The 13,830-nt window shown below is 47.6% G+C and overlaps 1 protein-coding gene across 1 annotated transcript; it reads left to right on the plus strand.

The window, feature by feature from the left end:
* Positions 1-11,756: 11,756 nt before the first annotated feature.
* Positions 11,757-13,599, plus strand: LOC127914905 (urotensin-2 receptor-like). The gene has a single exon (XM_052492675.1). It carries the CDS (start codon positions 11,757-11,759, stop codon positions 12,906-12,908), a length of 1,152 nt encoding a protein of 383 aa, XP_052348635.1. The 3' UTR covers positions 12,909-13,599.
* The last annotated feature ends 231 nt before the right edge of the window (positions 13,600-13,830 follow it).

Raw genomic sequence — 13,830 nt, forward strand, 5'->3', positions numbered from 1 at the left:
TCCTATCATGTATCATGACGCTGGGCAATAAAGCATTCACTTTTCTCTGGCTAAAGTTAGAAAATGAATCACATACTGTACAATCATAATAAGGAGTGAATGATCACCTCACTGTGCGAATTAGATATGAAGGATTAAAAGGACTACCAGTGATTCAATACATTAGCTGTGGGTTTGTACCGTTATGCCACTGGTCCATCTAGCCGTCAGTCTGTCCTTGCATAGTGTGAGAAAGGTACACTGATTGTAATTGATCGATGGAAAATTCTCTCCAGGCAGTGAGAGAGAGAAATAGAGAGAGAGAGAGAGAGAAATGTGTACATGGGAGGGAGAGAGGGAGAGCGGGAAAGATAGAGGAGAGAGAGAGAGAGAGAGAGAGAGAGAGAGAGAGAGAGAGAGAGAGAGTGTGTGTGTACATGTCATGAGAGAGAGAGGAGAACGAGAAAGATAAATGGAAGAAATACTTCATTATTGCCTCTAACAGCTTTTGAATGTGAAAGTTCATGATCAGCACAGCAAAGAGAGAGAGAATGGAGGCATGGTTTTATGAAACAGTTCATTTCAGTGGCATAGACAGAAATTCGTTGGTGGGTGCCCCCCAAAAGATGTTTAGCTGTGTTAACTGTGATAAAGGCACTGGGTTATGAGCTGTCTTGTTTGTTAAATAGACAAATGACATAGGCAGTGGCATGGTGCAAATAGCCAAAGAAGCACAGCGACATATGCTTCAATGCAGTCATATTTATGGCATATTGGGGTTGTGGCTTTCAGTTATTTTTGGCAAATATGACGAACCCGGTGCACTGCTTGCTATGAATTCTATCTGATGGCATTTGCATGTTTAAGTTAAAAGACAAAGAATGTCCCATTTGGAACACTGATAAGTAAACACCATCCTTTATTTTTTTCATCTCAATCTGATTGGATGGGCCTGTCTCCCAGCAGGATGGGCCTGTCTCCCAGTAGGATGGGCCTGTCTCCCAGCAGGATGGGCCTGTCTCCCAGCAGGATGGGCCTGTCTCCCAGCAGGATGGGCCTGTCTCCCAGCAGGATGGGCCTGTCTCCCAGCAGGATGGGCCTGTCTCCCAGTAGGATGGGCCTGTCTCCCAGCAGGATGGGCCTGTCTCCCAGCAGGATGGGCCTGTCTCCCAGCAGGATGGGCCTGTCTCCCAGCAGGATGGGCCTGTCTCCCAGAAGGATGCACCTGTATCCCAGAAGGATGCGCCTGTCTCCCAGAAGGATGCGCCTGTCTCCCAGAAGGATGCGCCTGTCTCCCAGAAGGATGCGCCTGTCTCCCAGAAGGATGGGCCTGTCTCCCAGCAGGATGGGCCTGTCTCCCAGCAGGATGGGCCTGTCACCCAGCAGGATGGGCCTGTCTCCCAGAAGAATGGGCCTGTCTCCCAGAAGGATGCGCCTGTCTCCCAGCAGGATGGGCCTGTCTCCCAGAAGGATGGGCCTGTCTCCCAGAAGGATGGGCCTGTCTCCCAGCAGGATGGGCCTGTCTCCCAGAAGGATGCGCCTGTCTCCCAGAAGGATGCGCCTGTCTCCCAGAAGGATGCGCCTGTCTCCCAGAAGGATGGGCCTGTCTCCCAGCAGGATGGGCCTGTATCCCAGCAGGATGGGCCTGTCTCCCAGCAGGATGCGCCTGTCTCCCAGAAGAATGGGCCTGTCTCCCAGAAGGATGCGCCTGTCTCCCAGCAGGATGGGCCTGTCTCCCAGAAGGATGGGCCTGTCTCCCAGAAGGATGGGCCTGTCTCCCAGAAGGATGGGCCTGTCTCCCAGCAGGATGGGCCTGTCTCCCAGCAGGATGGGCCTGTCTCCCAGCAGGATGGGCCTGTCTCCCAGCAGGATGGGCCTGTCTCCCAGCAGGATGGGCCTGTCTCCCAGCAGGATGGGCCTGTCTCCCAGCAGGATGGGCCTGTCTCCCAGAAGGATGCGCCTGTCTCCCAGAAGGATGCGCCTGTCTCCCAGAAGGATGCGCCTGTCTCCCAGAAGGATGCGCCTGTCTCCCAGAAGGATGGGCCTGTCTCCCAGCAGGATGGGCCTGTCTCCCAGAAGAATGGGCCTGTCTCCCAGAAGGATGCGCCTGTCTCCCAGCAGGATGGGCCTGTCTCCCAGAAGGATGGGCCTGTCTCCCAGAAGGATGGGCCTGTCTCCCAAGGATGGGCCTGTCTCCCAGCAGGATGGGCCTGTCTCCCAGCAGGATGGGCCTGTCTCCCAGCAGGATGGGCCTGTCTCCCAGCAGGATGGGCCTGTCTCCCAGCAGGATGGGCCTGTCTCCCAGAAGGATGGGCCTGTCTCCCAGCAGGATGGGCCTGTCTCCCAGAAGGATGCGCCTGTCTCCCAGCAGGATGGGCCTGTCTCCCAGAAGGATGGGCCTGTCTCCCAGAAGGATGGGCCTGTCTCCCAGCAGGATGGGCCTGTCTCCCAGAAGGATGGGCCTGTCTCCCAGCAGGATGGGCCTGTCTCCCAGCAGGATGGGCCTGTCTCCCAGCAGGATGGGCCTGTCTCCCAGCAGGATGGGCCTGTCTCCCAGCAGGATGGGCCTGTCTCCCAGCAGGATGGGCCTGTCTCCCAGCAGGTGGGCCTGTCTCCCAGCAGGATGGGCCTGTCTCCCAGCAGGATGGGCCTGTCTCCCAGCAGGATGGGCCTGTCTCCCAGCAGGATGGGCCTGTCTCCCAGCAGGTGGGCCTGTCTCCCAGCAGGATGGGCCTGTCTCCCAGCAGGTGGGCCTGTCTCCCAGCAGGTGGGCCTGCACCCACCCGTACCTACGCATCTAAAGATGTGTAATTGGCATTTCCAGCCCAAGGGCAGGATAAGCTTTTTCTAGGGTGTTTGTCTGGGTAGAGTAGAGGGAGGGTGCTTTAGCAACACATAACCACCAGAGAGCAGATGTCAGCCATTTTTGCAATCATCAACAAAGTGCTTGCAGCAACCAAGGAGGTTTGGGCTTATTTTTTTTTACCCCTTTTTCTCCCCAATTGGTAGTTACAGTCTTGTCCCATCACTGCAACTCCCGTACGGACTCGGGAGAGGTGGCTGGCTACAACACAGCCTGGGATCGAACCCGGGTCTATAGTGTAGCCTCAAGCACTACGATGCAGTGCCTTAGACTGCTGCGCCAATTGGGAGGTTGAGGTTTGTGATTTAGATTATGCATGATAGTATAAACTACCCAACTGGGAATCTAAGCACTATTTCCCTCTGCCTTGGGAGAACATGCCATTTATTTGACCATTTTCATGTAGCTTATTTCAGACTATAAGGGTTTATTTTTTGTGATTGTCAAGTGATTTGACATTAAATATATTGCATCCTACACCAATATATTGAATAAATGCTTTATAACCCTCTCATCATCTGGGAGAAAGAAGACAAGACGGATATGTCCAATAGTTCCACTGATCTGCTCATCACAGTGATGGAGACCATCTCCCTCCTCTGCAGTAAGACCTTGGCTGCAGAGATAACATTTCACATGGGCCCACTAAAATTCTGATCTGGGACAAAGAGATTCAGGCCCAGTAACAGTTTCCAGATTTGGTCATGGTCACAGAATGTCCAAATCAAATGCTCCAGGATTCAGGAGGAGGAGGAGAGACCATTTTGGTTCAATCTGTGCCTGTCAAAAGAGACTAGAAACGTCATATATAAGTGATTCAGAGGCGCAGGTTAAACTGTTCCTCCCTTAGAGCAGCCATCTGCAGTTCATATGACTCCTGTGGGATGTCACATCCAACACGATCTCACAAACTCACTGCTATTATTGATGTATGTCCAAAAGACACAAACATCGATTTGCGAGGCTTCATTCAAACGTTCAATACTGCTGTCAACCTTTCCTCAGAGTTACTCGCATCACTGTTACTCTGACTACATGGGACAGTAGCAATTGAGGGGGGAAAAGGACTACCAATGCGGAGGTAACTCTTCCTGTGCCATAAAGATTTAGACCTATTGGCAGAGGCCAGTCTCGCTGAAAGAAATATCGGCATCTGTTGTGCTGGTAAATGACAACACAATAAAGCCAAAACAACTCTTGCTCTGTGGATTAGTGAAAGTGAAACATCTTGTTTAGAGTCCTACATAGGCCTGTGTGCGGAGAGGGATCAATAACTCATTGCGAGCGTGGCTAATCAGCCGGAAGAAACAACCGTTTGTCACGCAGAAAAGATGTCCGCCCATTTAATTATTAGTATGGGAAGCTGGCCAACCGGTGGGCAATTTGTCAGTCAGTCGTTGAGAAACAGGAATAAATGAATGAACATAATGAAGGTATAGCGGAAGGACAGCACGAGAAGCCGGAGGCTTCCAAGCTCAGTTAGAGTGTGATTCCAAGCTCAGTTTGAGTGTGATTCCAAGCTCAGTTAGAGTGTGATTCCAAGCTCAGTTAGAGTGTGATTCCAAGCTCAGTTTGAGTGTGATTCCAAGCTCAGTTAGAGTGTGATTCCAAGCTCAGTTAGAGTGTGATTTCAAGCTCAGTTTGAGTGTGATTCCAAGCTCAGTTTGAGTGTGATTCCAAGCTCAGTTTGAGTGTGATTCCAAGCTCAGTTAGAGTGTGATTTCAAGCTCAGTTAGAGTGTGATTTCAAGCTCAGTTAGAGTGTGATTCCAAGCTCAGTTTGAGTGTGATTCCAAGCTCAGTTTGAGTGTGATTTCAAGCTCAGTTTGAGTGTGATTCCAAGCTCAGTTAGAGTGTGATTCCAAGCTCAGTTTGAGTGTGATTTCAAGCTCAGTTAGAGTGTGATTCCAAGCTCAGTTTGAGTGTGATTCCAAGCTCAGTTTGAGTGTGATTCCAAGCTCAGTTTGAGTGTGATTCCAAGCTCAGTTAGATTGTGATTCCAAGCTCAGTTTGAGTGTGATTTCAAGCTCAGTTCTGTTTTTATCGTCATAACCTCTGGAACTCTCAGCAGTAGCGAACAAAGACACGTCAGAAGGATTGTGGGTCACATGGAAGGCTTCACACCTGACTTACATCAGAACAATACAGATGAATTACATACATCAGACACACACGTGATTTACATCAGAACAACACTGATGAATTACATACATCAGACACACACCTGATTTACATCAGAACAATACGGATGAATTACATACATCAGACACACACTGATTTACATCAGAACAACACTGATGAATTACATACATCAGACACACACCTGATTTACATCAGAACAATACGGATGAATTACATACATCAGACACACACCTGATTTACATCAGAACAATATGGATGAATTACATACATCAGACACACACCTGATTTACATCAGAACAATACGGATGAATTACATACATCAGACACACACGTGATTTACATCAGAACAATATGGATGAATTACATACATCAGACACACACCTGATTTACATCAGAACAATATGGATGAATTACATACATCAGACACACACCTGATTTACATCAGAACAATACAGATGAATTACATACATCAGACACACACCTGATTTACATCAGAACAATATGGATGAATTACATACATCAGACACACACCTGATTTACATCAGAACAATATGGATGAATTACATACATCAGACACACACCTGATTTACATCAGAACAATATGGATGACTGTTGTCTGATCTGGACACATCTCTGAAGTCACATCTCTGAATGAGGTTATTCTTCATCCCTCAAATGTTCATTGAAACAACTGTAGACTAGGTTAAGATGCTGCAGTCACAGCTCAAGTGCATGTAATTAGAGATTACACCAGACAGAACTGTCATGTGAACAGAGATCGATGGGCTGGATGTGTACCACAGAAGAAAACACGCCGCATGCCATCTCAGATGAACTTCCCTTCTCATCCCCCCTTCTCTCCATTTCTCCCCTCCTTCCCCCAATTTGTCCTTCTCAATTTTCTCCTCATTTGTCTGAGTCAACATTGACCTCTAAATTCTCTCACCTAACTGCTTGGGTTCTCAAGTGGACAGAGATAGAGAGAAAGATAGAGATGAAGGGGTATGGAACCCAATAGCACCCAGAGCTCACTGCTCTTTCCACCAAGCCCCTCTCCCTCCAGCTTCTCCCGCCCCTAGTCCTTCTCCCTCCTAGCCCCTCTCCCACCTAGCCCCTCTCTCTCCAGCTTCTCCCGCCCCTAGTCCCTCTCCCTCCTAGCCCCTCTCCCTCTAGCTTCTCCCGCTCCTAGCCCCTCTCCCTCCTAGCCCCTCTCTCTCCAGCTTCTCCTGCCCCTAGCCCCTCTCCCTCCAGGTTCTCCCCCAACTAGCCCCTCTCCCTCCAGCTTCTCCCGCCTCTAGCCGCTCTCCCTCCAGCTTCTCCCCCCCCAGCCCCTCTCCCCCTAACCCTCTCCTCCTTCTTTGGCATGCCCGTGCCAGGTATTTGTTCAAATTCCTCACACCCTGCGGGGCTAGGTATGTCCCTCCACCCTCCCTCTCTCTACTTCTCGTCTTTACGACCTGTCTCAGTCGGTCTTGCTAACACATGTATGGGACATCAAGACCAGACCTCAGCATTGATATCACATACAGTAATCATGCTAAGAGGCGTACAGTGCACAGGTTAATACTCAATAAGTACCACACACAACCAGGTCAATGTGGTTGAGTTGCTAGGGGCATAGTGGTGCTGGAGACCCAAGATGGTGGTTTTAATTCCCGTGCACAAGCCTGAATGTGAGTTAGAAGTTTCTTCTATGCTTAATGACCAAATCATTGCTATTTGAAATTGTTTCTGACATGGAAATATGTTGTTAGAGGCACTGGCTGCCTTACTGTAATTCAGACATCCCACCACCATATAAAGCTGTATGTGTGTGTGTGTGTGTGTGTGTGTGTGTGTGTGTGTGTGTGTGTGTGTGTGTGTGTGTGTGTGTGTGTGTGTGTGTGTAGTATTGACATTGGGCTGCAGTTGAAGTGCGTTAGTTATTGCAGCGCTCCCCGAAATGCCAGCAAATAACGACGTCTCACTGGTGTGTCAGCACGTCTGTCCGTCTGCCTCCTGTCCTGTTCTGGTCTGTTTCACTGGAAAGCCTCATGAGTCACACATTTTTACTGGAAGATACTGGAACTAACACGCATATCAAGACCAGTGTGTTTGTGTAATCTAGATACTTATTCAATTTACAGTATGTTGCGGCAGAACGTTGCTGATTGTAGTTCTGTCTGTTGGATTGGCTGGTGCAATTGAGGATTGATTCCTTTTGGAGTCGATAAAGTTACATTTTTACATTTGAATCATTTAGCAGATGCTCTTAACCAGAGCGACTTACAGGAGCAATTAGGGTTTAGTGCCTTGCTGAAGGGCACATCAACATCATTTCCCCACCTTGTTGGCACTGTGATTCGAACCAGCAACCTTTCCGTTACTCGCCCAACTCTCTATCTGCTAGGCTGCCTGCCGCCCTTCACCTTATCTTAATCAGTCCCAATTGAGTGATTGACTTTGTAATTGAAGAAACACACAAGTGTAAATTTCACTGAAAGACTATTCTCCTGCGTCATCGTGACTCTTACTGGAAGGTGCATGTTCAGTAAACCCTAGTAACGTAATGTCTGTAATGAAGAATGTACATTTTAGTTAAGTCATAGCAACAATGTTTGTACAATATGTATTGTAGTCTAGTGTACTCACCATTGGCTTTGTTCTTGTGTTGTTCATTTTTGTGTCATGTTGTTATAAAGTAATTAAGCCTACTGTTTATTGCACTGGCAGGAGAAATATTGCATAATTCATTTCAAAGTGATTCACTGATTCACAGTGAATAGCATTAGTATGTCTTGGCCTCGGCTATGAGGGAGCCAGATACTGTATTTTAAAAACATTTTATTTAACCTTTATTTAACTAGGCAAGTCAGTTAAGAAGAAATTCTTATTTACAATGAAGGTCTACCCCGGCCAAACACTCCCTTAACCCAGGCGACGCAGGGCCAAACACTCCCTTAACCAAGGCGACACAGGGCCAAACCCTCCCTTAACCCAGGCGACGCAGGGCCAAACCCCCTTAACCCAGGCGACGCAGGGCCAAACCCTCCCTTAACCCAGGCGACGCAGGGCCAAACCCTCCCTTAACCCAGGCGACGCAGGGCCAAACCCTCCCTTAACCCAGGCGACGCAGGGCCAAACCCTCCCTTAACCCAGGCGACGCAGGACCAAACCCTCCCTTAACCCAGGCGACGCAGGGCCAAACCCTCCCTTAACCCAGGCGACGCAGGACCAAACCCCCCCTTAACCCAGGCGACGCAGGGCCAAACCCTCCCTTAACCCAGGCGATGCAGGGCCAAACCCCCCCTTAACCCAGGCGACGCAGGGCCAAACCCTCCCTTAACACAGGAGACGCAGGACCAAACCCTCCCTTAACCCAGGCGACACAGGGCCAAACCCTCCCTTAACCCAGGCGACGCAGGACCAAACCCTCCCTTAACCCAGGCGACGCAGGGCCAAACCCTCCCTTAACCCAGGCGACGCAGGACCAAACCCTCCCTTAACCCAGGTGACGCAGGGCCAAACCCTCCCTTAACCCAGGCGACGCAGGGCCAAACCCCCCTTAACCCAGGCGACGCAGGACCAAACCCTCCCTTAACCCAGGCGACGCAGGGCCAAACCCTCCCTTAACCCAGGCGACGCAGGGCCAATTGTGCGCCGCCCTATGGGACATTTAAGTATTTGTAGTAATATAACATCCTATATAAAATAAACTAGCTTTTTATTTCAGTAAAGGCTTCATAAGATAAATATTTATTTGGCTTTAAAAGGGATGTTCTTGATCTCTTAATTGAAAGGTTTGTATTAGTTTTACCCTCCAACAGTAATCTCTTTGCTGAGTCATCTCATCAGAATGCCAGATCCCCAACTTATTCCTCCTCTTGGAATCACAGCTGAGACCAAAGCATCCAGCTGATACAAATCTATAATGATATACTTTATGGAGAACTTTTAACATTTAGACATCATGGTAATACATCCCTGACTCATTGGCATCTGCAATGTACTGCAGTCTGATTTTCAGATACCATTTATGGTCAAATACTTGAATTTTGTGGGGAAATCTTTCCAGGACGTTTATCTGGACCTGGCTCAAAAATATTGAACCTATTATATCAAAATATAGAATTTTCACACGCAAGATCATGCAACAACACTGTTCAACCCTCACCTTTTCTTTCCAGCAAATACAACTCATCTAAAAACGCACATAGTAACACAAGAAAGCCCAATTCAAGTGTAACGGAGCCCATTATGTTGACCATAATATGAAGTGTTATGTGAGGCTGTAAATACAGAACACTTCATATGAACCTAAAGTATTGAAAGACACTCATTCAAGCAAGCAATGTTATATTTCCAAATCTATTCATTATTTCAATTTAGAATAGATGAAATATGATCTAGATATGCATTAGGGAAGCTTGAAGAGTGTCCTAACTTCCACCATTTGACCATTTACTGTAAGTACTTGATTATAGGCTGCATGAATGACAGCTATAATAGTTACTTTAACCACAACCTTTAATAACTGACTAATATAACCAGATGTCCAATACAAAAAACAAAACAAACCACAACAAATGTTCAGCCAAAATATGGAACTCTATGTGCCACTAATATATGAGTGATGGGTGAAAGACCTCTCTCTCTCTCTATCATTCTCTCCCTCTTACGCTGTGAGCGTGTCTGTTTCTCCTCCTTCCCCTCCCGTGGCCTCGTAGACACACCAGAGACTGGGCCGAGGGGGCGAGAGCCACACTATGAGGAGGGAGAGGAAACATAGCATAGCGAGGCACAAAGTTAGGAGGAACAGCTTCAGATCCAACAACCATCACCTGTCTGACAACGAATAATAAAGAATTGAGGATATCTATTTTTTCTATAGACAAAAACTGGACCAACTATAGGCCTCTTTGGATTTTTGAATGGAAACTGAATCGGACATTCAGACAAATTAAATGGATGATGATGTTATTTGCAACTACCGGAATTGGATTGAATAAGGTAAAGACAACTCAACAGATTATATAGCCTACTTCAAAAAGGTGTATTTGTTGTCTTGGCTAGAGCAGTCTGTAATACAGAGCTCTGGTCTTGGATATCCACTTCTGTGGAAGAATTGTCTAATGCTGGGTGGATACGCTACCCATTCATCTGACCATTTAGCCTAAATGATTATTATCAATAATGAACAAGTCATCATTAGGCCTACTCTACTCTTCAGTCAGTCTTTTCAGTTATGTTTATGTCACAGTGTTTACCGTAGGCCGAGGCCTGTTTGTCAACATTTTAATTACATTCAAACGTCATTTATATTCTCTGACTAAATGTTATATTTGGAGTTTGCACAAATATTTTCACTAAATAATACCTGTCACCTACATTTACAAGACATAGCCTAATCGTTTTAGATTTTGATGTGGTAGTCTTGGCCTAACATTTTTGGAAAGAAAAATGAGGCAAAAATATTAAATATCTAAGTAACAATCTAAGGAAAGAAACCTCCAGGAAAAATGCAACAGTCTGAATGAAATGTCCATTTGTTAAAGATATTAACAGAGATGTTATTTTAGGGGGCACATTAAACCCCTGGGACATGGGCCACAGCGGGAGTTCGGCAGGCCCTCCACAGTTCAACAGTAGCTCTTAACCCCGGTACTGGCGGAGCCAACATGTGTCATAGGCTTTTTTTTCTGCACTCTAGTTTTACCCCTCAATCTGCTTTGACGTTACCGCGTACAATAACAATCACTACAATTACCACTACACCGAGAGTTATACGTTAGGTTGGATAGGTTATTTGGATTCGCCTATAGGAAACCACGTTGCAAACAAGTCTATACTTATGTGTTTATAACCATTATTAACTTATTATAATTATCCTAATGTAGATATCGCAATGTTTTGTTTAATGAAACAGTGGGTTTCAACCCTCATTTTATGCCCTAATAAATCACCGATTGTCAAACAAAACATTATATTTTATTGGCAACAACATGTGTTCTCTCTGTCTCCTGCTCTTCCTATCCTCAGCCACAGCGGTGTAGCAAGCCGATGGAATTTCATAAACTGGTGAGGAATATGTTCTGTTAAGTTAAACATGTGGTGACAGCTTGACGCCGGAGTCTCTGCATTCTCGTGCCCCCGGTGCGCAAATGTGCACGTAGACATAAATCTGGAAAGGGCCGAAAAACGCGTCAGTTTACTGGCCTCATGTTCAACTTCATGAGGCGCGCGGTGAACATTTGTATGCGTCGGTTCCACATTTCGTTTCGTGCCATGAAATTGTTGTCTACAACCAGCGGTGCGACCTTAACAGGAGTGCAGGGGGTTCATCAGTACATTTATGATCTACAACCGGCTCTACAGCCCTACACAGAAAAGGCAGTGTGAAAAAAAGCACCATAAACGCATCTAGAATTGAAGCTTTGTCAATACAACGACGTTGCCTTTCTAAAATGACTGTTACTGGGACTACTACACAAATACAATACATTGACAGAACATTCATCCATGTGCCAAATCATTAAATGCTGTAGATGCTTTTCAGAAGGCCATTTTCTGTGTTTCAATGCTAATACATATAACTTTCTCCTCTCCCATTTCCCTTTCTCAACCATGGTCCCCATCTCCTTTGTCTACCCCCCTCCACTCTTACCATTGTCCACCACCAAAACCCTCCCATCCAGCCAAGTGGAATCAAAATAATAGTTCCTCTCCCTCTGACATTTATATAAACTAAGCTAACCTCCACACCACCACCATTTCAGAAGTCTCAACTAAAAAGTATGGATTTCTCTAGCTCCCTGCCTCCCTCACCTTCTCCATTATACACCTCCCCCTTCATCCCCAACTCCTCCTTCCCCTCCACCTCTCCATACATCTCTCCTTCCCCCAGCCTGGCCTCAACCGCTCTCTTCTGCTCCCTCCTGTCCCTCCTGGCTCTCCTGGGCATTGGGGGGAACCTCTACACCATGGGTCTCCTCATCAGACGCAGGAGAGGCAGAAGGAGGCGAGGGTGTTCTAGCTGCTGTTTAGGAGGGAGAGGAGTACCGTTACCATCCTGCCTCTCCTCCTCTCCCCCCTCCCTCTCCCCTTCCTCCTCTCCCACCTCCTCTTCCTCCACCTCCCTCCACCTCCAGGTGCTGAGTCTAGCTCTGGCGGACCTCCTCTACCTCTTCACGGCTCCCTTCATCGTGTACGACAGCCTGGCAGCTGACTGGGCGTTTGGGGAGCTGGGCTGTCGCCTCCTCTTCAGCCTGGACCTGATCACCCTGCACGCCTCCATCTACACCCTCACCGCCATGAGTCTGGACCGCTATCGGGCTGTGGCCAACCCCCTGGCCACCTCGTCCTCCCCCTCCTCTGGGCTGCTCCGTGTGGCCCTGGCCTGGGGCCTGGCGGTGGCACTCAGCCTGCCCATGATGATCACCCTCCACCTGGAGGACGGAGACGACGGACAGCTGTGTGTCCCTGCCTGGGACGAGCAGAGCTCCAAAGTGTATATGAGCGTGCTGTTCTGTACCAGTATGATAGGGCCGGGGCTGGCCATCGGGGGGCTGTATGCTACTCTGGGCCGTCTCTACTGGGTGTCCCAGACCCAGCCCTGGGCCAGTGGTAGTGGGGGTAGCACGTCCTACCCTCCACGGGCTCCAAGGCCCAAGGTCCTGCTCCTCATCCTGGGGATAGTTCTGGCCTTCTGGGCCTGTTTCTTGCCCTTCTGGGTGTGGCAGCTGCTGCCGCTATACCGGCCCGACATGCTGCGGACAGTACCGGTGGGTACCCAGGTGACGGTGAACCGGATCCTAACGGGGCTGACGTACGGGAACTCTTGCGTGAACCCATTCTTCTACACGCTGCTCACAGGGGGGAAACGACGGAGGAACAGGCAGACACCGACGTCAGCGAATCAGCTCTGCCGCAAGAGCAGTCCGCAGTAGTGTTCGTGACAACACAGACAGTCCGGTATAATAGACTGCTCTGGGGGCTGGTGGGGGGCTGCTTACAAACTGTCCGATTCAAACACCCCCGTCTCCCCCTGAAATATCAAAGGGCATTTCACTGTGTGATTGTTACTTCATAAGGACTATATTAAAGACAGCACTTTATATGCACGGATGTGACTGGACCATATTTCCTATTTGGAGATTAAAAATGTGACGGGCTGAGCGAAAATACCAAAGCTTCAAAACAAAAGAAATATCTCATTGATTGTATGAATTCACAAAAATACATCCACATACGGGCCATGAGTGGAGTATGACAACAGGGAAGCAGTGTTTGTGTGTTCTGTTATCATTTAGGGGGCTTTAGTGAAACCGTGCATTTACAGTAAAATGACGACGCACTTCTATCAGTCTGGAAGGCCAGAAAAGGTTTTGCTTTTGAACAGCAACTGATTGTCACTGGCCATGACATATTTGGAGATTTTTCTTTAAAAAGTTGTTTATTGACACAGACTGATGTTTGAGGGGGTAGAGAGGACCTCGTGTCACGGACCCTTAACGTTTGATATGCACCCCTAAAGTCAGACCTTTTTTTATTAGCAATACCTGCATGTTGGGTTTGGACTTTTATTTTGTAATGAACTCTGCAATGCTTTGCATGGTGACGATGACGCCTGTATTTATATCCAGTTTGGTGTGTATAATATGATATAATATATCAAATAAAAACATGCTTTATATACTAGAGTCTATGTCACAGGTTTTTTGTTCCCTAGAGGAGAGGATGTGTTCCTCTTGACCCCTCAGAAAACATAACTGAAAATACAGATCTCATACCCACGGTTTTATGGTATTTATGACAATAGCAGATGAGGGGAGAGAAAGAGAGATGGCCAGAGAGAGAGAGAGACAGTGA

This window comes from Oncorhynchus keta, chromosome 34 (assembly GCF_023373465.1).
Source record: "Oncorhynchus keta strain PuntledgeMale-10-30-2019 chromosome 34, Oket_V2, whole genome shotgun sequence".
In the NCBI taxonomy this organism is placed as follows: domain Eukaryota; kingdom Metazoa; phylum Chordata; class Actinopteri; order Salmoniformes; family Salmonidae; genus Oncorhynchus; species Oncorhynchus keta.

Coding starts and splice junctions, on each gene's coding strand:
- LOC127914905 (XM_052492675.1), top strand. CDS start 11,757: ATGGATTTCTCTAGCTCCCTGCCTCCCTCACCTTCTCCATTATACACC.